The following is a 24,526-nucleotide window of genomic DNA, read 5'->3' as shown; positions in this document are numbered from 1 at the left end:
ATATATTTTTTTGCTCTGGCTTTCTTTCTTTCTTTCTTCCTTTCTTTCTTTATTTTTTATCCTCACCCAAGGACATATTTTGCATTTATCTTCAGATAGAATGGGAGGGAGAGAGGGAGGGAGAGAGAGAGAAACATTGACATGGAAGAGACACATTCAGTGGTTGCCACACGAATCCAATCAGGGCCAGGGACAAATGGTAACTGAGGTATGTGCCCTTAGTGGGAAACAAATATGGGACTCTCTGGTTCGAAGGCCAATGCTCTAACCACTGAGATAAACCGGCCAGGGCCAGAACTTCCATTCTTACAGCACCAGCCTGAGAAAGTGCATTAACCTCATCCCACAAATATTGCCAACACCACCCTGCCAAGCTCAAGTTTGGCATAAAAGACTGCTTGCTGCACCCAACAAGGACATAAAGTGCACTTTTTTTTTTTTTTTTTTTGAAACTATAGACAAACTCTTAGACGATCACTGAACTGAATGGCTTTGGTACAAGGGCCAAAATGTACCCCCCTCCCACAGAGCAGGCAGGTGCCCAGTCTTCCCTGTCAGGGTCTCCGGCAGCAGGTAGCTGAGGAGCTCAGGGAATGTCTGTACTTACACCCTTCCTGTGGCCCTGCATCACCCCCAACAAAGGGCTGTCTGGATTTGCATCCCCAAATCCTGCTGGCCCCATGCTTCAAAATTCATTTCCACATTGGGAAGGGGACACAACTCAGAGCTTGGACACATGATGCTACACCCTAGGAGCCTTCCATCAGAGCCTCTGGCAATGTACTGCAGAGGTTGAAGGAGGCAAGCAGCTCTCTCTCCTCCCAAGGGCTAGCATCACCCTAAGTGGAGGGGGAAACCTTGATCTGTTCCTCCAAGCCCCACTGGAACCTTCCTGCTGGTACAGCCTCTCAAGGGAAAAGAGGACACAACTCAGAACTGGGACATCTGGAGTGACCCCCTCAAAACCTCTCTACAGGATCTCTGGTGGGGCACTGCTGAGCTAGAAGGCAAGCAGCTAGTCTCCCTCCTGAGACCAAGGACCAAGCCACTCCAATCAAAGGGCAAATCATATTTTCATTTCCCAATCCTGCTAGCCCCATCCTGCTAAACTCATATTCATGGGGGAAGGTACAATTGAGAGCCTGGACATTTGATGCATCCCCCTCGGAGACCAGTGTGCTGCAGAGATAGAAGTAGGTAAGCAATTCTCTCTCCTCTCAAGGGTCAGTGCCACCCCAAGCAGAGGGATGTTCTGATCTGTTTCTCCAGGTCCTGCAGAGGGGAGGTCTTGCAGGGGGGGAGGGGAGCAGAATCAACTGGCCCCATCCTGCAAGACTCAGTTTTGAGGGGGAAGAAGGCTCTACTCAGAGCCATGTCAATCAGAGTGCATCTACCACAGAGGGTCTAGTCCAGGACTTGAGCAGGAGTAGCTACAGAACTAAAAGAAGGTGTGCATCTCACCCTCTTCTTCTGGAACAGTTGATGCTACCTCCAAAAGGAGGCTTTTTCCATCTGTTTGCCCAACACCCAGTCAACTCATTCTGTCCTGCTGAGCTTTCCCCTGCAGTAAGGACAGCAGGCTACAGCCAACTGAACCTGTGGTGCACTCCTCCTGAGGAAGATAGAGTTGGAGATTCTGTTAGAGTCTGAATGGTATGGCTCAGGAGTAGGAGCCATGTTCTTAGTTGAGTTCCAGACCATGCTGCCCCAAATTAGGGGAACTACTAACTCTGTCTGCCCAACCTGGTTGCCCTGACCCATCAAGCCTGAGCCCTGTGGAAAAGTCAGTGGGGCATGGCCACCTTGGGCCCACTCTATAGCCTTTCTGCATAAGACTCTGGAGGAAATCCAGGCAACATGAAGGGGAAGCAGAGGAGCTGAAATGTGGATGCCTACGTCAGGGATCCTTGGTCTTTTATTGATCTCACAAAAGCTCAGAGTTCTAAGAACCTGACCTATCTATACAAATTGACCCCTCTCAGGCACACCACAGTGTACAATGTGGAAGCTGCAAACAGGTAGCCCAAAACTTGTTAAAAACAATGACTGAAAGTGACCTGTACCTGAAACCCACCAGAGTGGACCCAGAACCAACACAATGAGTGGTGGGCTTCAGACCACACCAGAGCTTGACCCACCCAGCCACACAAGCAACATACCCAAAGGAAGAACCTGGCAAGCACCAGACCCTACTAGGAGCAATTCTGCCTCAGGAGACAGTCTCTTCACATTTCATACATGGTGATCAAGGTTTACCTTTATAGCCACCTAGCCTAAAGGGTTAACTCCACCCACAAAAGGGCCAACAGCATTCATCAAGACACAACTACAAAAGGGGGTGCACATAACCCACAAGAAACATCCGTGGAGCATGGAGCATAAGTGACCATGAGCCCCGGCAAGACACCTTGAGACTGCACCTGCACAGCAGCTTGCACAACATGATCAGATTGAGCTTAAGCTTGAAAGTTGACCTCACCCACAAACAGGCCAAGAGCAATCAAAACCCAATTACAACAGGAGGGCCCACATAACCCACACAAGGGACATTTCTAGAGCATCCAGCTCAGGAGATCAAGGAGACTGCACCACTGAATCCCACAGGACAGCTACTACATAAGGCGACCCCAAGAAGTCTGGGAATCATAGTAGTTCTATCTAATACATAGAAGCAAACACAAAGAGACTGTTAAAATGTGGCAACAAAGAAACAACCCCCAAATGAAAAAAATAAATATAATCTCCAGAAAAGTAAATCAATAAAATGGAGGCAAGCAATTTATCAGACATAGATTTCAAAATAATTTCAAAACAACTTGGTGAGAACTACAAGGAACTTAATGAGAATTATAAGGAACTTAATGGAAACTAAATCATCATGAAAAAGGACAAATTAATCATGAATAAGAACCAGTTAGAAATGAAGAATATTATATATGACATTAAGAATACACTAAAAGGGTCCTGGCCAGTGGGGTTGTTGGTTGAGTGTCATCCCATGCACCAAGAGATTGTGGGTTGCATTCCTGATCAGGGCACATGTCCAGGTTGAAGGCTCAGTTCTTGGTCGGGGTGCATATAGGAGGCAACCAATTGATGTTTCTCTCTCTCTTTCTCCCTCTCCCTTTTTCTCTAAAATCAATAAAAACATATATTTTTTAAAGAATATACTGGAAGGAATTAAAAGTAGGCTGAACAAAGTGGAGGATTGAATCAGCAATTTGAAAGACAAGGTAGAAAAAACACCATCAAACCAACAACAACACAAAAAAAATGAATTAAAAAGAATAAGGATAGTTGAAAGGAACAATAGGACCATATGAAATGTAACAACATCCACATCATAGAGGTACCAAAAAAAGAAGAAAGTAAGCAAGGAATAGAGAACCTATTTGAAGAAATAATCACAGAAAACATCCTTAACCTGGTAAAAGAAAAAGTCACACAAGTTCAGGAAGCACAGAGTCCCAACTCAAGAAAACCCACAACTGGACACATCATAGTTAAAATGGCCAAAGGTAAAGTCAAAGAGAGAACCTCAAAAGTACTAAGAGAGAAACAGTTAGTTGCCTATGAGGGAGCTCCCATAATGTTGTCAGACATTTTCGCAACAGAAACACTTCAGGCCAGAAAAGAGTGGCATGAAATATTCAAGATAATAAAAACAAGAACCTGCAATCAAGACTGTTCTATCCAGCAAGGCTATAATTTAAAATTGAAGGCAAAATAAATAGCTTCCCAGGCAAAAGAAAGTTAAAGGAGTTCAGCACCACCAAATCAGCATTGCAAGAAATGCTAAAAGGACTACTATAAGAAGAAGAAATAGAGAGAGAAAGGAACATATGACGCATAAAGAATTTTAAAGGCAATAAATAAGTACCTATCAATAATAAACTTAAATGTAAATGGATTAAATGCTCTAATAAAAAGACATAGGGTACCTGAATAGATAAGAAAACATGACCCATATATAGACTGTCTACAAGGAACATACCTCAGAAGAAACGATTCACATAGGCTGACAATGAAAGAATACAAAAATAATCTTCCATGCATGAAAATTAAAAAAAAAACTGGGGTAGAAAAACTTATTTCCCTCCAAATAGACTCAAAACAAAAACAGAGGACATGCCCAGCCAGTGTGGTCAGTAGATTGAGCATTGTCTCATGGACTGAGACAATATTCGATTCCCAGTAAGGGCACATACCTGGGTTTTGGGATCGATCCCCAGTAGGAGGTGTACAGGAGGCAGCTGATCAATGTTTCTATCTCTCTCTTATTCTCTCTAAAATCAATAAAAACATATATATTTTTTAAAAGGTGGTTTCTGGGCCTGATTGGGAAATAATCAATGTGTTTCTCTCATCTCTCTCTACCCCCTCCCTTCCATTCTTTCTAAAAAAAATAAAATATAAATAAAAATAAATAAAATAATATCTTTGCCCGGTCAGTGTGGCTCAGTGGATTAAGTGTCGTCCAGTGAACTGAGAGGTCTCAATTCAATTCCCAGTCAGGGCATATGTCCACACTGCAGGCTCAATTTTCAGTAGCGGGCATTCAGGAGGCAACCAATTGATGTTTCTCTCACTCATTAATGTTTCTATCTCTCTCTCCTTTCTTTTCTCTCTAAAAAGTAAAAAAGTTATATATATATATATATATATATCTCATTGTGTGAGGATTAACAAACAAATTTAAAAAAAAAAAGGTTGATGAAATGTTAACCAGACTCATCAAGAAACAAAGAGAAAGGGCCCAGAGAAATAACATCAGAAATGAAAGAGGCAAAGTAACAACTGCCATCACAGAAATACAAAAGATTGTAAGAAAATATTATGAACAAGTATAGGCCAACAAGTGAGACAACGTGGGCATAATGAAAAAATTCCTAGAAATATACAATCTGCCAAAATGCAATCAAAACAAATAAAAAAACCTGAATAAGTAATAACAACTGATCAAATTGAAGCAGTATTCAAAAAACTCCCAGCAAACAAAAGTCCTTGATAAGCTGAATTGTCAGGCAACTTTTGCCAGACATTCAAAGAATTAACAGCTTTCCTTCTCAAACTACTCCAAAAAATTCAAGAGGAAGAAAGACTTCCAAGGTCTTATTATGAGGCCAGTATTATCCTGATCCCCAAACCAGATAAAGACATTGCAAAGAAAAAGACATACCTCAACATAATAAAGGCCATGTATGACAAACCTTGAGCCAATATCATACTCAATGGGGAAAAACTAGAAGTGTTTCTCTTAAGAACAGGAAATAGGACTTTCTGCTTTCACCACTCTTATTCAATGTAGTGCTGGAAGTCCCGCCACAGTGATCAGACAAGAAGAAAAACTAAAAGGCATTTAAATTGGTAAGGAGAAAGTAAAATTGTCATTATTTGCAGATGACCTGATATTGTACATAGAAAACCCTAAAACACACGCGTGCACACACACACACACAATACTAGATTTAATCAATGAATTTGGCAAAGTAGCAGGATACAAAACTAAAATCCAGAAATAAATGGCAAATATTTTATGATCTCATATGTGGAATATAGATATTAAAAATAAATAAATAAATAAATAAATAAATAAATAAATAAATAAATAAATAAATAATTAAATAAATAAACTCACCAAAACAGAAAATAGAATGGTAGTTGCCAGATGCTGCAAGGTGGGGGAAATGGGAAGATGTTGGTCAAGAGTACACATCTTCAACTATAAAATGAATAAGTCTGGAGATCTAATATACAGCATGGTGACTATGTTAATAATAACGTATTATATATTTGAAAGTTGCTAAGATAGCAAATCTTAAATGTTCTTGCTATGTGAAGTGGTAGATGTGTTAACTGACTTTATGTGGTAGTCATTTTTCAATATATACTTATACCAAATCATTACATTGTAAACCTTAATTTATACAGCGTTATATGTCATTTCTATCTCAGTAAAGCTGGGGGAAATTTTTTTAAAAGATAAAAGCATATTCTTTCTCCAATCTTACAGATGTTTGCAATTTGTTCAGGAGTTTGTTTCTTTTTTCCTTAGGATTCCAGTAAATTGTACTGGGTGTGGGGCAATTATTAGGGAATTCTTAAAATGCTTTCAATACAAAAGAGGGATTGAATGATTGCAACAATAACTGAATGAACTGGAAAATAACAGAGGACTTTACCAGAAGACAGTGAAGAGAATTTAGCCAATCAAAGGAATTAATCTAACTTTCTGACCCCATGTTAGGAGGGTGTTAGAAAAAAATAAAAAATAAAAACCTTAAAAGGGTTGCTCTATATGTATGTCCATCATTGAAAAATTTCAGTGGGTACAAGAAAGATTTGTAATGAGGTATAGAAATGGGAAGTCAAGTCAGGAAAAAAGAATCATTCTGAAAATGACAGCTTGCTGAATAGACTGAAGTGAAAGAGTGGGTCCGATGTTACTTAGATACAATAAAATGAGAAGGGTGGATTATGTTTTCCATCTTTGAACAGGAATTTCAAGAAATTAATGCTGAGCTGTTATAAAATACAGATTGCCTCTTACCTTGCAATCTTGTGTGCAGCATTCCCCAGAGCCACATATTTTCTTAGGTTTCAATCTACATGATGTAGGATCACAGCACGCTTTATGTGTACAAGCCTGTAAATAAAGGCTGCTACTCAATCTCATATGATTAGGCATCATCAAATAAAACAGCAACTCAGAATCTCTTTACAAAGTGTAAAACGTTTCTTAAATTCCCAGGTTTTTGTTTTGGTTTTTGTTTTTTATTTATTAATTTGTTTTTGTTACAGATGTTTCTCATTTTTCTCCCATTGACACCCTCCTCCCCTTCCCCCTAGTCCCACCCCCAACTTTGTTGTCTATGTTCGTTGTTCATGCATACATGCATATAAGTTCTGTGGTTTATCTCCCCCCCCTATACAACTCAACAAAAGGAAGACAGAGAACCCAATTAAAAAATGGGCAAAGGACCTAAAGAGACACCGCTCCAAACAGGACATACAAATGACCAAGAGACATATGAAGAAATGCTCAACATCACTAATCATCAGAGAGATGCAAATTAAAACAACTGTGAGGTATCACCTCACACCTGTCAGAATGGCTGCCATCAACAAATCATCAAACAAGTGTTGGCGAGGGTGTGGAGAAAAGGGGACTCTAGTACACTGCTGGTGGGAATGCGGACTGGTGTAGTCACTGTGGAAAACACTATGGTGTTACCTCAAAAAATTAAAAATTGAACTGCCATTTAACCCAGTGATCCCACTTCTAGGAATATGCCCTAAGAAGCCTGAAACACCAATCAGAAAGAACATGTGTACCCTTATGTTCATAGCAGCACTATTTATAATAGTTAAACTCACAGTTTTAATATTCCCATTATTTATATGAAATTTATAGAAATCAGCATCTCATTCACTGGTTTGTAAAAGAAACTTGTTTCACTACATTCCGTCTAATCTGAACAATATTAACACACTGTGGAGCCAAAACCTTAGAGGAAATAATTTGGCTACATTGTTAACGACCATTCTCTTCAAAATTTTTCTTATATTCTTGCTTTTATAATAAATTTTAGAAGCCAAATCTCTGATGTGAAGCTATTAAAAGCAACATTATTCTCTTTCTGAAATGGCAAAATCCCCAAACCTACCCTTAAAAAAACATGGTCCCGGAAGCCAGGCTCATCTCTTCAGACTCTGATTTCACTGGGATGCTGGCCCTATAGTTACTTATATTTTATAAGATTCAGTGCCATCAGTCAGCTGTACTAGTCTTCAGTAGTAAGATTGCTCTAAATTATGTAGCCTATCAATATCAGATATTTCTTTCCTGGCACTGTCTTTTTTGTTATTGATCATTTCTTATTAGTATTTTCAATACTTCTATCATCTTTTATTTTTTAGTTTAATCTTTGTTGTGTATTTTTATAGTTTCTACAAGTAATAGATTTCATTTAAAAATATTTTTAGTTGGCATCATCTGTCAATACAAATCTTTTTCTCACTATATTATGAAATAATGCATTTTGCTATCTCACTGGTAATAGTCTATAGTCTTCAGATGTTCTTGTCTATTTTTGTTACTGCTTGTTGTTCAGTATATTTCTTCAACTCCTTCAGTACTCTGTGGTCACCAATTCTAAGTGTGTAGCTGATGCATACACTAAATAATGTCAAAAGACAATATTTGAAGACAAGCGTTATCTTAAGAACATTTGTTCTCCATTTCCAAAAATAGCAAAAATTAGTAGACGTAAAGGCTGCCACTTACTTAAAAAAAAAAAAATCCTTCTTTAAATTTCTTTTTCTTTTTAAAATTGATTTTATAAAACAGAAAGGGAGAGGGAGAGAGAAATAAAAACATCTATAAGAGAAAAACATCAATTGGCTGCCTCCTGCATGCCCTTTACTGGGGATCAAGCCGACAACCCGGGCATGTGCCCTGACTGGAATGAGGAATCAGACTGGTAACCTCTTGGTACATGGGATGATGCTCAACCAACTGAGCCACACTGGTTGGTCAAATTATTTTCCTAAACAATATGGTCTTTATCTTCTTTTCTATACATTATGCACATACATAAAAAATAAAAGTTTTTTTGAAAATATTTCTACTAACCTTTGCAAGGCCACAATCACATTGTTCCCCTTTTTCCAACTTTCCATTGCCACAAACCTTATCATTTGCTTTGTAATCTGGCGTAATAGGAGGGCTGTCATGAAGACATTCAAGGCCAGACTTTGAAGTAAAATATTTAAAATAATCCAAGCTACAGGTGCTAAAATCCTTTACACCCCGGGAGTGCCTAAAATATTAAAAACATGGGTATGATAAAAATTATTATTATATATCTCCGCGTTTCCCCTAATATACATCATTCTCGAGAGAGATTTAAAGAGCATTATTCATGGAAAACAAAAAGCACACTTTAAAACATATTAATTGCATTGCTAATATGTTTAACACACTTTAAATTTCACCAAGAAAATTCTTGTATTTGAAAAAACAGGAACTGTGTTATTCTTACTTATTTTCCCAGTGCCAAACAACAGAATTTAAAATTTTTGGCATCAGTATTTGATGTACTTTTAATCTATTTAACATTCTTTATATTTTTCTGTAAATGCCAATATGAATACACTAAATAGTATATTTATTAATAGTATTTGTGAGTACTATTTATAGTAATTTTCATAGCTATTTTAGAGCTTTTTTGCTCTCCATAACTAAATATTTTTCAAATAAAGATTTGTTATTTGAGCTGTTATGGGAGGGGCAGTAGGAGTACCTGTCTTGACAGAATAAGAGCTGTTAGCACTTTGGTACCAGCTTGGATTCAAACCAAAACAATAGAAATCATATGATTTAAGAAACTAAAGACTGTGCCCTAGATCAGGGGTTGAGAAACTTTTTCTATAAAGAGCCAGATAGTAAATTGTATCAGTTTATATGTTGTTTACTCTGTTGGAAATAAGAAGTTTGCCACTGTAGTACAAAAGAAATCATAAACAATATGTAAACCAATAAGCTTGGATGTATTTCAATAAGATTTTATTTACAAATAAGGTAGCCAGTTAATTTTGGCAAATGGATTATTGTTGGCTAATCTCTGCCCTATACTAAAATCTACTCTATATCAACTCTAACACAGCCTAATTCAAGCTCTGACAGGATCCTCAGAGGAGACCAAGTCAGAAATACCTTGAGTTTTCATATATTCATATTAATAAAGCATAAATGCAAATGAATAAATTTCAAAATGATTAGCCAATAGTTGGATTTCCTGGTAGAAAAAGAATCAATGCTCTTCAGAGGAAGGCTGGAGAATCTAAGTTTTCTAGTGTATAACAACATCTAATATGATGATGATGACAGCAATAATAATAGACATCAAAGAAATAAAAAAGTGTAATCCATAGCTAATAAAAACTGCAATCAATAAAAATCAACACTGAGATAACCCAGGAGTTAAATTTGGCTTACAAATATTCAAAAGGAAATGATATTATACATTCAACTTATTCAAGAAAAATGTTTAGTTAATTCAGAGAATTATACAGTGAATACTAAGAGTATAGTACATATTCAATTTACATAAAATTGGAGAGCAAGGTAAATTAATTGTAGGAATGTAATTGTATTTTATAGTTTAAATTTATCTTTAAAAAGACCTACATACATGAAGACATATACCATATTCAAGGATCAAAATATTCAATATTATTAAGATGGTAATTATCCCAAAATTTAACTATGCAATTAAACAATGCAATACTTTACAAAATTTCATCAGGAAATTTTTTAGACTAAAAAGCTGATAAATATATATATATATATATATATATATTAAAATGCAAAGGACCTAGAATAGCCAAAACAACTTTAGAAAAAAATGTCAAAACTTGGGTACTTGCACTACGTGATTTCAAAATTCAATATAAAGGTACAGTAATAAAGGCAGTCTACTTCTCCATAAGTGTGGACATATAGAAAATGATATGAAATAGAGATCCCACATATGGTAAAAACATCCACATATGGTCAATTCACTTTTTTTTAAAGTGGCCAAGACAATTAAGTGAGGGAAAGGATGGTTGTTGTAACAAGTGGCATTGGAATAACTGGAAATCCATATGGCGAAAATAAAAATGAACTTAAAAATATATATAATAAATGTATCATAAAACTGAATATAAGAGTTATAAATAAACCAGAAAATAAAAAAATGATAAAGTGTACTTCATCAAAATTAAAAATATGTTTTTTTGTTTGTTTTATTTTAATCTTCACGCAAGGATATTTTTGCATCAGTTTTCAGACAGAGTGGGGTGAAGAAAAGGAGAAGGAGAGAGAGAAACATCAGTGTGAGAGAGGCACATCGACTGGTTGCCTCCCACACAACCTCAACCAGGGCTGGGGATCAAATCACAACCGTAGTACGTGCCCTTGACCAGAATTGAACCCGCAGTTCTTTGGTCCACAGGCTGACTCTCTAGCCACTGAGCAAAACCAGCCAGGGCTAAAAACATGTTCTTAAAAGAATGTATTATAGGGAAGAAATCATGTATTTCATAGCAAGAACATATAAACAATTCTTACTACTCAATAAGAACACGAAAATATTATTTTTTGTTTTAAAAATTGAAAGAGAAAAAAGATTTCAATAAGTTCTTTACCAAAGAATATATACAAAGCTATTAAACATAAAAATATGCTCAACATCATTCGCTCTTAGAAAAATGAAAATTAAAAGCAATATGAGATAATACTACATACCCACTAAAATGATTCAAATTAAACATACTGAATACAGCAAGTCCTGATGATGATGTGAAACAGCCAGGACTGTCTACACAATATGTGGGAACCAACGCAAAATGGAAATGCGGGGCTCCTTGTTTATAAAGCAAAGGAAAAGTATTATTAATGATACTAAAACTAAAATCTTTTGTTCTTTCTTCAATGGTCTCTTTCTATCAGTGGGTCAAGGTGTTATTTATTTACAATTTAATGTCTTTCTAAATAAAAAATTTAACAGGAATTGTACTGTTCATCCTTATATTGTGCAATGCCAGTTAAATGCAAACAGCAAAGCATTTAACTATGCAGAAGCACTGAAATTACGCAATTCATCTGGCTTGTCCCTACAGGGAACTCTCAAGCAGGCCAGAAAAATAAAGCCAAACTCTGTAGGAAGGAGGAAGAGAGGTTCCCCAGGCATGGAGTGCTAGGGGAATGCTGAGCCTATTTTGGTGTGTGTTTCCAACTACACTTGAAAAAAATTGTGTATTCTGTAGTTGTTAGATACAGTTTTCTATAATGTCATTAGTTTGGTTAATAAAAATGTAAAATTTTCTAAACAAAAGATTTCTGAAAAGGAATACATGGATTTCATAAAGAAAATTATCTTACGCGGCTTCTGGTGACATTGTACAAACATCTCCTGAACAATAGCAGGTGTCAGTATTATCAAAACTCAGTCCCAAATTAAGGCCAAGCAACTGCACGATACTGACAGTATATGACTCCAAAGATGAACCATCTGGATACTAAATACAAGGAAAATAAAAGAAAAAGATTTAGTTAAGAATCCTACTATTCAGTTATTTAAAAAAAATACTTACTATAATCAAAAATTAGTAAATGAAACTCATTTTTGAAATGTATTAATGCATCCAAGACACCTATATAGGTGCAATTATAGTAGTTATATAAGTATTTAGATGACAGACTTATTAAACATGGATAAATAACCACAATAGCTCAATTTCAAAATACTATTATTTAATGACAACAGCAGCTATCTTAGAGTCTTTAACACCACGTTGTATTGCTTCTTTGAATATGTTTAAACAAAATGCCTCTAATCTTTTAATAATCAATTATATATTTTATTTTAGAAGGCAGCCTCTGAAATGGGTCTCAATGATTTCTGCCTTCTAATATTTATGTCCTTGAATGTAAGCTGGACTTATTGACATACTTCTAGTTAACTAAATACAGTAGAATTGATGGGTCATTTCCAAGATAAGTTAGAAAAAAACTGACTTCTTGGATTCTGTCTCACTCTCCTCACTCTGGGGGAAGCCAGCCAGCTACTATGTCATGAAGTAGGCCTATGGAGAGGTCCACCTGAGTGAGCTAGGAAAAAAGATTTCCAATAGCCATATGACTGAGCTTGGAAACAAATTATCTGTGTTGAACCCTGAGATTACTATAGCTCTAGCTGACACCTTGATTTTGCCCACTAAGCTGCTCCTAGAATCCTAGCCCACAGAACTGTGGTGTTTTTTTCTGCTAAGTTTTGGTACAATCATTTATATAGCAATCAACAACTAATACACCCCTAGTAGGTATTATTGTTCTCCTTTGTAATATTTCCAGTTTCTGCACAGAGATGTTTATAGCAACTTTATTCATAATTGCCAAAACTTGCAAGCAACCATGATATCCTTCAGTGGGTGAATAGACACATAAACTGTGGCACATTTCAGACAATGAAATATTATTTAGCACTAAAAAGAAATGAGCTGTAGGCCAGCCAGTATGGCTCAGTGGTTGAGCATCAATCTATGCACCAAGAGGTTGCCTGTTCAATTCCCGGTCAGGGCATATGCCCAGGTTGTGGGCCAAATCCCCAGTGGGGGCATGCTGGAAGTGACCAATTGATGTTCTTTTTCATCAATGTTTCTATCTCTCTCTCTCCCTCTCCCTTCTTCTCTCTCTAAAATCAATAAAGAAAAAATAAAAAGAAATGAGCTATAAAATAAAGAAAGGAAATGGAGGAAACTTAAATCCATATTACTAAGTAAAAGAACTCAATCTGAAAAGCTACATACTGTATAATTCCAACTATATGGCATTCTGAAAAAAAACAAAATTATGGAGACAATAAAAAGATTCGTGGTTTCTTGTAAAGGTGGAATTAATAAGCAGAGCACAGAGGATTTTGGGGGGACAGTGAAAATATTCTATATGATACTGTAATGATGGGGAGATGATGATAGATGGTAGGTAGATAGATAGATAGATAGATAGATAGATAGATAGATATAGATAGATAGATGATAGATTCCAAACCTATAGAATGTATACCAAGATTGAACCCTAAGGTAAACTATAGACTTTGGATGATTTTGATGGGTCAATGTAGGTTCAGCTTTGGTCACAAAAATCACCTACAACCCAAAGACCTCACCAGCTTGCTTATTACCAACCAAAGAAACAAGCAAAGGGCCCATATAACTGCCTACATCTTAATTCTGGAGCCCCAACCTCAGGCACAGATTTTTTAAATGACAAACAATCTGTCACCCCATTAACAACTTACAATTAATTTGGTCATATGATTTAAAACCTACTTATAACAGAACGCTTCTCATCACCTAATAAGACAAAACCTTTGTCTGTTGGACACTTTAAAATCCCGCCATACCTAATTTAGGCTTTAACTGTACTAGTCACATTCTGGCACAGATACCAACATCACTTTTGCTAGCTCTGCATTTATAAGCCCCTTGAGTTAAATTATATTTATAAGTCGAGGTCCAAGTTCCAGGCCCAACAATTCACATTATACAACAGTGCCTCAGGATCATTGTAAGACCACAAAGCCACAAAAACAAAACTTACATTAACTCAAGAGAATATCAACTTGGAAAGAGTGCCCCAACTCTACATCTCAAACAACATTACCATAGCTCAGAACCTCACTGCTAGAAATGACATCACTCCTGACATCTCCTGATTGGAGATAACAATGCATCCTGCACCAGAGACTTCGCTTCAGACACTAAAACTTCCACCCTAGACATGTTTTTGGACTGCCATTCCTAAGGCACAGTTGGACACAGGAAATTTATTTGGTTTCTTATTTTGATATTAAGGATTCTATTGTGTTTCCTGAGTTTGCTATTTATGTAGCACATTATATTGGTATACTTTTTGTTCTTTGTCCAACATGTATTCCTACACTCAATGTCTAAAGGAAAATCTGGTCAAGGTTACTACTGTCTGTGCCATTCTAAAAAGTAATGGAGGTTATTGTTTTCTCTAGGAGATACCTGCCTCATATCAGTGAACCTCTTGAACCCCTGGGGAGAGGACCACTCACCAGTGCCTTCTTCTATTATCCCCTCCAGTTTTCTATCACAACCTTCCACCCTGCACCTCTAACCATGACCATCACAACCATGTCTTCCCTTTGGTTACATACGAATACCACTAATCATTACATATATTTTAGCAAACTACCAATTAATATACTCCAAAAACATCAACTGCCTGATTTACTATTTTGATCAAAGAAATACAACAAGATATTATTGTCAAAATATATATATACCTATTTTTATATATATATAATTTATGTACATATAAGTGTGTGTGTGTATGTATAACTTTTAACATGTTACAACTCCACAACAATACTGTTAGAGCCAAAAAAATTCAGATCTATTTCCTTGGCTAATGCCATATAAATGGGAAATTTAGTTATGGGTTGGCCTAAAATGATTCCATATACTTTTTGTTGCATTTCTCCTTTCTACTCTCATAATAAAATGTTTCCTATGCTGTTTGGTGCAACTTATGCTCTTCTCTCTAAAAAGTCTCCTTTATTACTCCAAAGGTTGAATAATATATCAAAGCATAATAAGGCTAATTGAATTAAAGATAACTTCTATTTTCTGTATTCTGATGTTTTTCTGTCTGGGGCCTTGCTAGCCCTGGAGAACTGCCCATCCTAGAGTCACCCAATTCCTTGAGAAAGTAAAAAGCTCATCTACAAGGGCCACCTTTCATATGCAAAACACTCAGTTAAGAGCCCATATAAGGAACTCGCTCCTTTATCAAGTTCACATACTCTGGGCCTTTATCCATCTGGCAAAATCACACTAGGGCCAGGCATCAAACTAGGGATAGCCTCTGTATATCAGAGTATGCTGAAAATTTTTCAAATTAGCCAGTCCTAGGCCTGCTTGCCCTACCTTGTCCATATCCTCACAAGGAAACCAAAATAAAGGCTCGTGCTCATGTTTTCCTCTTTCTCTCTATGCTACCTGATCAAACCTAGTCTTTCTCATGTGGGCCCTGCATGGTGTGGCATGCCTCCCTTTTCTAGGAAACCATGAGTATTATAAATTTATTTCTGCAGGACAGTCATGTCTATGACCGTATGCTTTTCCATAGAGATGTGAACAGATCCCACATAACCTCATAAAAACTTTACAACTAGATTAGGTTGTCTACTTTAGTTCAATTACTTTAGTTAATTCAAATTAGATTACAATTAATTAGTTACTGATATATATTGTAAACTCTAGGGCAACTGTCTAAAGTTTTTAAACATATACTTAATATGCAAAATGAGGGGGAATGGAATTATATAAAATTTGCAATTAAGAGGCTGAGTGAAAGCTGAGTAAGCTGTGGCTAGGCCATGGAGCCAGGACTGCAGGGAGCACCCGGAGCAGAAAGACACTGCCGGGACAGTGCTGGCTGCGGGTGTGAGTTGGGAGTGCAGCAGTGGGAGACAAAAGCTGAAACTCACTGGAGGGAGCAGTGCGAGCTCCTACCATCATCCCACCTGGGAAGTTAGCCCTGATCTGTGTCTACCAAAGAAGCCGCACAGCGGAGCTCAGGGCCAGTGGAGGTGTCTGAGAGGCAAACCCACCAGTGAATCTGAGGGACCCTTTATTTCTGGAGGAACTTTTGGCAGAGAGCCAGACAGGGACTGGACAGTGGGGCTCAGGAAGGAGAATCCGTCCTACTTACTTCAATCACAGGGGCAAAGTTTGACAAGCTGGGTAAAATGCTGACAGTTAGGTTAAAACCGGCCTACCAGTATTACATGAAATGGCCTTGATTCAGGAAAAATTTACACCTTGGTTTTGACAGATCAAGATGTTCCAAAATATGGAACATAGTACCATTTTCTGGTGGTCCAATTATGTGGGCTTTGGGCCTCTCAAGGGCTCAAGACTCTACCATATGTCTTGTTGGTTTATGTAAATGACAGGCTGTTGAAGTGTGAAGAGTCTGTTCTCAGCTACCAATCTGGAGACCACCATGGCAAATTCAAGATGTCATCTTTCTGCAAAAAGGAGCTGGGTCTCTGGTGGCTGGCACATGTTACCAGGCAAAATGGGATGACTATGTACCCAAGCTCTATGAGCAGCTGTCTGAGAAGTAGAGGAAATCCAGGAGGTAGAAATCATCCAGGGAGGCCCAAGCAGTGCTCTCAAGTTCAGAGATGCATGCCAATTTCTTCTCTTTCCTATTTGCACTCTCATGGGTGAGACTTGAGCAGGCAGGGATTTAGGGTGACTTTTCCTTCTACAAACCCTGGTTTATGTCTTAAATAAAATTGTAACTCCAAATTGGGGGATATTTTGGTACTATGATGGGGTCATCAGTTGTTAATATAAAAATAGCAACCCATAACCTAATGAAGAAAAACTGGGGTAAGAAGAACCAGTCTACAGTAATAGAGCAGAGTATCAAAAATGTTTGATGGAGGTTTAAAATAGATAGATTAATTGCCTCTGCCTTTGTGAACCCATATCCAAAATTGTGAATGGTGGGCACCTTCTGAGATGTGTTTTCACAGCCCTGTCTCTCACCAGACAATCAGAAGATAACATGAGATGACATGTCCTCTAACCCCCAATATGGTACATCTTGCTAGGTATTAGTATCCCACCCTGGCTCCTTTAAAGATGAGTACTAGAAAAAGCAATAGGGAGAGTCACTTTTCTGTGGAGGCACAACTGTCTAGCTGACCTGCAGGGTTGGGTGAGAGGTTATCAGAAATTTGTAAGTCTATGCCTATTAAATTGATCAGTCTTCATTTATGTAAGAGAAGTTGGTCTTGAGTTACTGAATGGTATGTTAATTCTGCTATTTTCTTATACTCAAATAAATATAAAAACATTATGTGGGCAAAATTATGAATCGATGACATAAATATAAGATAAAACAACAAAATTCGTAGAAAAAAAGACAGTAGTAAATCTCTATGACATTAGATTGGCAATGGATTCATAGAACTGATACCAAAAACATGAGCAATAAAAGAAAAAATAGATATATAAACTTCCTCAAAATTAAAAACTTTTGTGAGTCAAAGAACACTCACAGAAAGTAAGGCAACTTAGAGAATGGAGAGAAAATATTTGCAAATTATTTTTCTGAAAAAGGTCTTTTATCAAGAATATAAAAGAAACACACCTCAAAAACAAAAGAATAATTCAATTCTAAAAATGGGCAAAGAAATTGAATGCTTATCTCTTCAAAGAAGATATACAAATGTCCAATAAGCATATGAAAAGAAGCTCAACAACATTTATCATTAGGGGGATGCAAACCAAACCAAAGCCAAGTCAAATCTATTAGAAAGAATAATGAAGAAAATAAGTATAACATGTGTTAGCAAGAAGGTGGAGAAATTGGAACATTTGTGCACAGGTGGAAGAAAGTAAAATTGTGCAGTTGGAAAATGTGACAGGTCTTGAAAATATTAAAAATATAATTTTTTTTTATTTTTAATATTTATATCCAAAAAGTCCACTTTTGTGTATTTACCCAAGAGAAATGAAAGCAGAAACACAAAACAAGTACATGTGCATTCATGTTCATGGAAGCAATATTCATACCAGGCAAAAGGAAGATGCAACCTAAGTATCCATCAACAGGTGAAAAAACAAAATAAATTATATTGTTTTCTATATGTATTAAACATATGGAATATTACTCAGCTTTTAAAAGGAAATTCTGGCATGTGCTACAACATGTAAGAACATTGAGGTCATTTTGCTAAGTAAAATAAGCCAGTCAGAAATAAGTGAAATAAGCCATAAAAATACTATATAATTTCACTTACATGAGGCATCAAGAATAGTCAAACCATACAGACAGAAAATATAATGGTGGTTGCCAAAAACTAGAGAGAGGGGACAAGAAGAGTTAGTGTTTCATGTGTGTGAAATTTCAGCTGGAAATGACAAAAACTAATTCTAGAGATGGATGGTGGTGATAGTTGCACTACAAAGTGAGTGTATTAAAGACACTGACCTATACATTTAAATATGGTTATAATGAGTACAAAATAGAAATTATAGATCTGAAGAATACAATAATTAAACTGAAGAGAAATTCAACAGAAGAAATGATCAGTGAACTCAAACACAGGGCAGTAAATTCATCTAATCAAAGGAGCAAAAACAATGGAAAGAATAAGGGAGTTTATTATTACCAAATTAGCACTGCAAGAAATGTTAAAAGGACTGCTGTAAGAAGAAGAAATAAAGAGAGAAATATAGGCATAAAGAATAAAAATGGCAATAAATAAGTACCCATCAATAATAACTTTAAATGTCAATGGATTAAATGTTCTAATTAAAAGACATAGGGCAGCTGAATGAAGAAGAAAACATGACCCATATATATGTTGTCTACAAGAGATCATCCTCAAAACAAAAGACTCATGACAATGAAAGTGAAAGGATGAAAAAACTTTTTCATGCAAATAGAAACAAACAAACAGAAATGACAGGGGTAGCAATACTTATATCTAACAAAATAGTCTTCAAAACAAAGGCAATAATGAGACAAAGAAGGTCACTACATAACACTAAAAAGATTGATATAACAAGAAGATATAACTCTGGTAAACATATATGCACCCAGTTAAGGATTATCTAAATTTATTTTTTAAACTCTTAGAAGACTTTAAGGTTGATATTGACAGCAATACAGTCATAGTAGGGGACTTTACACCCTACTGACAACACTGGATAGATCTTCAAAGAAATCAACAAGGAAACTGCGACCTTAAATGACACACTAGATCAGATAGATTTAATTGATATTTACAGGCAATTTCACCCAAAAGATGCAAATATATATATATATATATATATATATATATATATATATATATATATATATATTCTTCTCAAGTGCACATGGGGCATTCTCAAAAACAGACCACAAAGTCAGTCTCTACAAGTACAAGATTTAAAATCATATCAAGCATCTTTTTGGATCATAATCATATGAAACTAGAAATCAACTACAATAAAAACACTCAAAAAATTCAAACACAAGTTATTAAACAATGAATGGGTGTTCAAGAAGATCAAGAAAGAAATCAAAATCTTCCAGGAAACAAATGAAAATAAAAACGCAACAACCCAAAATTAATGGGACATAGCAAAAGCAGTCCTGAGATGGAACTTTATAGCATTACAAGCCTGCCTCAAGAAACAAGAAACATTTCTAATAAACTATCTAACCCTACAACTTAAAGAATTAGAAAGAGAACAATAAAGAAAAACCCAGAGTAAGTAAAATGAAGGAAATAATAAATATCAGACCAGAAATAAGTAACACAGAGACTAAAAAAAAAACACAAAAGATCAAGGAATCCATGAAATGGTTCTTTAAAAAAAATAAATAAGATTGGTGAACCTTTAACTAGGTTCACCAAAAAACAAATAGAGAGTCCCCAAATAAAATCAGGAAGAAAAGAAGTGAAGTAACAACTGACACCACAAAAATACAAAGGATTGTAAGAAAATACTATGAATGATTAATTATATGCCAGCAACAAACTAGATGAAATAGACAAATTTAATAAATGACTTTGGCAACATAGCAGGATACAAAATTAATATCAAGAGATTGATGACATTCTTATACACCAATAATGCACTCACAGAAGGAGAAACTAAAAAATCAATCCCATTTTCAATTGCAGCAAAAAAAATTAAGATACCTAGGAATAAACTTAACCAAAGAAGTAAAGGACCTGTTCACAGAAAACTACAGGACATTAAAAAAAAGAAATAGAATAAGATATAAAAAAGTGGATGCATATATTTAGTTCATGGATAGGAATAATTAACATCATTAAAATGTCCATACTACACTAAGCAATCTATAAATTCAGTGCAATCACTATTAAAACATCAATGGTATATTTCACTCATCTAGAACAAATACTTCAAAAATTTGTATGGAACCAAAGAAGACCCTAAATGGCTGCAGAAATCTTGAGAAAGAAGAATAATGTTGGAGCCCAGCCAGTGTGGCTCAGTGGTTGAGAATTGACTCATGGATCAAGAGGTTGGGGGTTCAATTCCTGGTCAGATTGTGGGCTTGATCCCCAGTTGAAGACATGCAGGAGGCAGCCAATCAATGTATCTTCCTCATCAATATTTCTCTCTCTCCCTCTCCCTTACTCTCTTTCTAAAAATCAATAAAACATATTAAGAAAAAATTGTTGAAGAGATCACAATACTGGATATCAAATTATACTATAAAGCCATTGCAATCAAAACAGCCTGGTACTGGCATGAGAACAGGCATATAGATCTATGAGAGATAACAGAGAACCCAAAAATCAACCCAAGCTATGATGTTCAATTAATATTTGACAAAGAAGTCAAGAGCGTAAAATGGAGTAGACAGTCTCTTTAATAAATGGTGTTGGGAAAATTGGACAGATACATGTAAAAAAAAAAGATAAAAACAGATCGCCAACTTACACCATACACAAGAATAAACACAAAATGGATAGAAGACATAACTGTAAGTTGTAAATCTAGAAATATCCTAGAAGAAACCTTATGCAGGAAAATCTCAGAAATCTCACATAGCTGAATTTTTACTGATACATCTCCTAAGGCAAGAGAAACAAAGAAAAAAATAAATAAATGGGACTACATCAAACTAAAAAGCTTCTGCGCAGCAAAAATAATCATCAAAATGATACATCCAAAAGGGGGTTAATTTTTACAGTATATAAGGAACTCATACAACTCAACAAAAGGAAGACAAATAATCCAACTGAAAAATAGGCAAAGGACTTGAATAAACACTTCTCTAAAGAGGACACACAGATGGCCAAGAGACATGATAAAATGATCAATGTCACTAATCATCAGAAAGATTCAAATTAAAATAACAATGATGTATTATCTCACACCTGCCAGAATGGCTACCATCAATAAATCAACAGACAACAAGTGATGGTGAGGGTGTGGAGAAAAGGGAACCCTAGTACACTGCTCATGGGAATGCAGACTGTTTCAGACTCTATGAAAAACAGTATGAAGTTTCCTCACAGAATTAAAAATGAACTGCCATTTGACTCAGTGATCCCAATTCTAGGAATATATCCTAAGAATCCCAAAACACCAATCAGAAAGAATATATGCACCCTGTGTTCATACCAGCATTATTTACAATAGCTAAGAACTGGACAGCCCAAGTGTCCATCAGCAAATGAGTAGATAAAAAAGCTGTAGTACATTTACACAATGGAATACTATGCAGCTGTAAAAATGAGCTCTTGAATATAGTCCTCTGCGTGAGTGAATGGAAGCTACATAGACCATCTCCCAGGACCAAACTGGAATCACAACTAAAATAAAGACAAATCATCAGGAAAAAGCAACAGAAAAGAAGCTTGTGAGGACCATATAACCAAGAACACTGAACTGCTCCTGGTAGGATTGTAGAGGTGCAAGTGGAGAGCTGGGAGCCCAAAGACAGCAGTGATCATAGCTGTGAGCAGTGCCCTCGGGGTTAAACTAACTCCCAAGTGGCTCCACAGCACAGAGAGCTGGGACAGAGTGCTAAAGTAGCCACAGCCACTCACCTTAGGCTCTGGCAGAGGGAGGGCAGACTGGACTGCAACTATGTGGGGACACTCGAGATTCGGAGGGCGCTCAGAGCTTTTGCTGAGTTGCAGCCACGAAAAACACAGAACTTTTTCCCAGGACTCTGGGGAGAGGCAGTGGCCCCTCCCTCGGAGATTCAACTCCACCCTGGGCCATTGAAATGCAAATTGGAGCTCATTAACAACCAGCATCTGCCTCACCCTCAGGAAATCCCTATGCTTAAAACCTAAGGGAGCCCTGGCCGGTTTGGCTCAGCGGTTAGAGCGTCCACCTGCGGTCCAGAGAGACCCGGGTTCGGTTCCCGCTAAGGGCATGTACCTCGGTTGCAGTTTGTCCCCGGCCCTGGTTGGTTGTGCGGGTGGCAGCCACTCGAAGTGTCCCTTTCACATCGATGTTTCCCTCTCTCTCTTCCACTCTCTCCCTCCCACTCTATCTGTACAAAAAATGGAAAAATGTCCTCGGGCGAGGATAAAACAAAAAAAAAAAACCTAAGGGAGTTTTTCATTCAACTGAGAAACCAAGGCTCTTCAAGTAACCACCTCCAGGCGAAAAGCTAGAGGATAACAGTACCTTTCCTGGGCTTTCAACTCTACACAGGAAAATAAGACTTGACAGTGGTGTTTAATATGGGTCCTCGCTAGCTCATCCAAACCCAGTAGAAGAAAATGAGCAAGGGTTAGAGAATATATTTGATGTAATAGTTTCAGAAAACTTCCCTAATTTGTTGAAGGAAGAAGGTATTCAAGTTCAAGAAGCACAGAGAGCCCCAAGTAAGAAGAACCCAAACAGGCCCACATCAAGACACATAGTAATTAAAATGCCCCAAATTAAAGACAAAGAGAGAATCCTAAAGGCAGCAAGTGATAAGCAACAGGCAACAGGCTACCTACAAAAGAACCCCCCCTAAGTCTCTCAGCTGACTTCTCAACAGAAACACTATAGACCAGAAGGGAATGTCATAAGGTAACCAAGGTCATGAAAAACAAGGATCTGAATCCAAGACTACTCTACCCAGCAAGGTTATCATTCAAAATAGAAGGTCAAATAGTTTCCCAGACAAAAAAAAATAGGCTAAGGGTATACATTAGCACCAAACCAGCACTTCAAGAAATGTTAAAAGGACTGCTCTAATTAGAAGAAGAAATAGGAAGAAAAATATAACCACACTAAGCAAAAATGGCAATAAATAAGTACATATCAATAATCACCTTAAATGTAAATGGACTGAATGTTCCGATAAAAAGACACAGAGTAGCTGATTGAATAAGAAAGCATGACACACATATATGTTTTTCACAAGAGATCCACCTCACACAAAAAAGACTCACATAGGTTGAAAGTGAAGGGATGGAAAAAAAATTTCCAAGCAAAAAAAAGCTGGGGTAACAATACTCATATCTGATAAAATAGATTTCAAAATGAAGGCCATAACTAGAGACAAAGAAGGCCACTACATATTATTAAAAGGATCTATCCAACAGGCAGATATAACTTTGGTAAACATATATACACCCAATATAAGAGCACCAAAATATATTAAAAATCTTCTGGAGGACTTCAAAGGAGAAATCAACATCAATACAATCATAGCAGGGTACTTCAACACTCTGCTGACATCACTGGATAGATCCTCTAGACAAAAAATTAGCAAGGAAACAGAGACTCTAAATGAAGCACTAGACCAAATGGATTTAATAAATATCTACAGAGAATTACACCCCAAAACTAGAGAATGGGACATACTCAAAGATAAACCTCATGTTAGGAAACAAACTAAGTCTCTACAAGTTCAAGAAGATTGAAATCATATCAAGCATCTTCTCAGATCACAATGGCATGAAACTAGAAATCAATTGCAACAAGAACATGCAAAGATATTGGAACACATAAAGGCTAATTAGAATGTTATTAAACAATGAAAGGGTTTCCGTGGAGATCAGGGAAGAAGTTAAAAATTTCCTGGAAACCAATAATAATGAACACACAACAACACAACATCTATGGGATGCAATGAAAGGAGTTTGAAGAGGGAAATTCATAGCACTACAGGCTTATCTCAAGAAACAAGAAAAATTTGCAATAAACTATCTAACCTCACAACTTAAAGAACTACAAAGCAAACAAAAAGAAAACCCAGGAGCACGTAGAAGGAAGAAAATGGTAAAGATGAGAGCAGAAATAAATGACATAGAGACCAAAAAAACAATTCAAAGGATCAATGAAACAAAGAGTTGGTTTTTTTAAAGGATAAACAAGATTGAGGGACCCTTAGCTATACTCACCAAGAAACAAAGAGAGAGAACCCAAATACACAAAATCAGAA

At 36.6% G+C, this 24,526-nt stretch overlaps 1 protein-coding gene across 1 annotated transcript in view; it reads right to left on the bottom strand.

Moving 5' to 3' along the window:
* Positions 1–24,526, bottom strand: part of LOC118622327 (disintegrin and metalloproteinase domain-containing protein 5-like) — a 108,403-nt gene that overhangs the window by 55,427 nt on the left and 28,450 nt on the right. Inside the window, exons 11-13 of the mRNA XM_036249777.1 lie at positions 11,930–12,066; positions 8,636–8,822; positions 6,551–6,646 (exon numbers count right to left, since the gene is read on the bottom strand). Coding sequence (XP_036105670.1) covers positions 6,551–6,646; positions 8,636–8,822; positions 11,930–12,066 — 420 coding nt within the window. The remainder of the gene's footprint in view (positions 1–6,550; positions 6,647–8,635; positions 8,823–11,929; positions 12,067–24,526) is intronic.

This window comes from Molossus molossus, unplaced genomic scaffold (assembly GCF_014108415.1).
Source record: "Molossus molossus isolate mMolMol1 unplaced genomic scaffold, mMolMol1.p scaffold_m16_p_9, whole genome shotgun sequence".
NCBI classification, from domain to species: domain Eukaryota; kingdom Metazoa; phylum Chordata; class Mammalia; order Chiroptera; family Molossidae; genus Molossus; species Molossus molossus.
The sequence above is the reverse complement of the archived record's forward strand: the minus strand, read 5'-3'. Positions and strand labels throughout refer to the sequence as shown.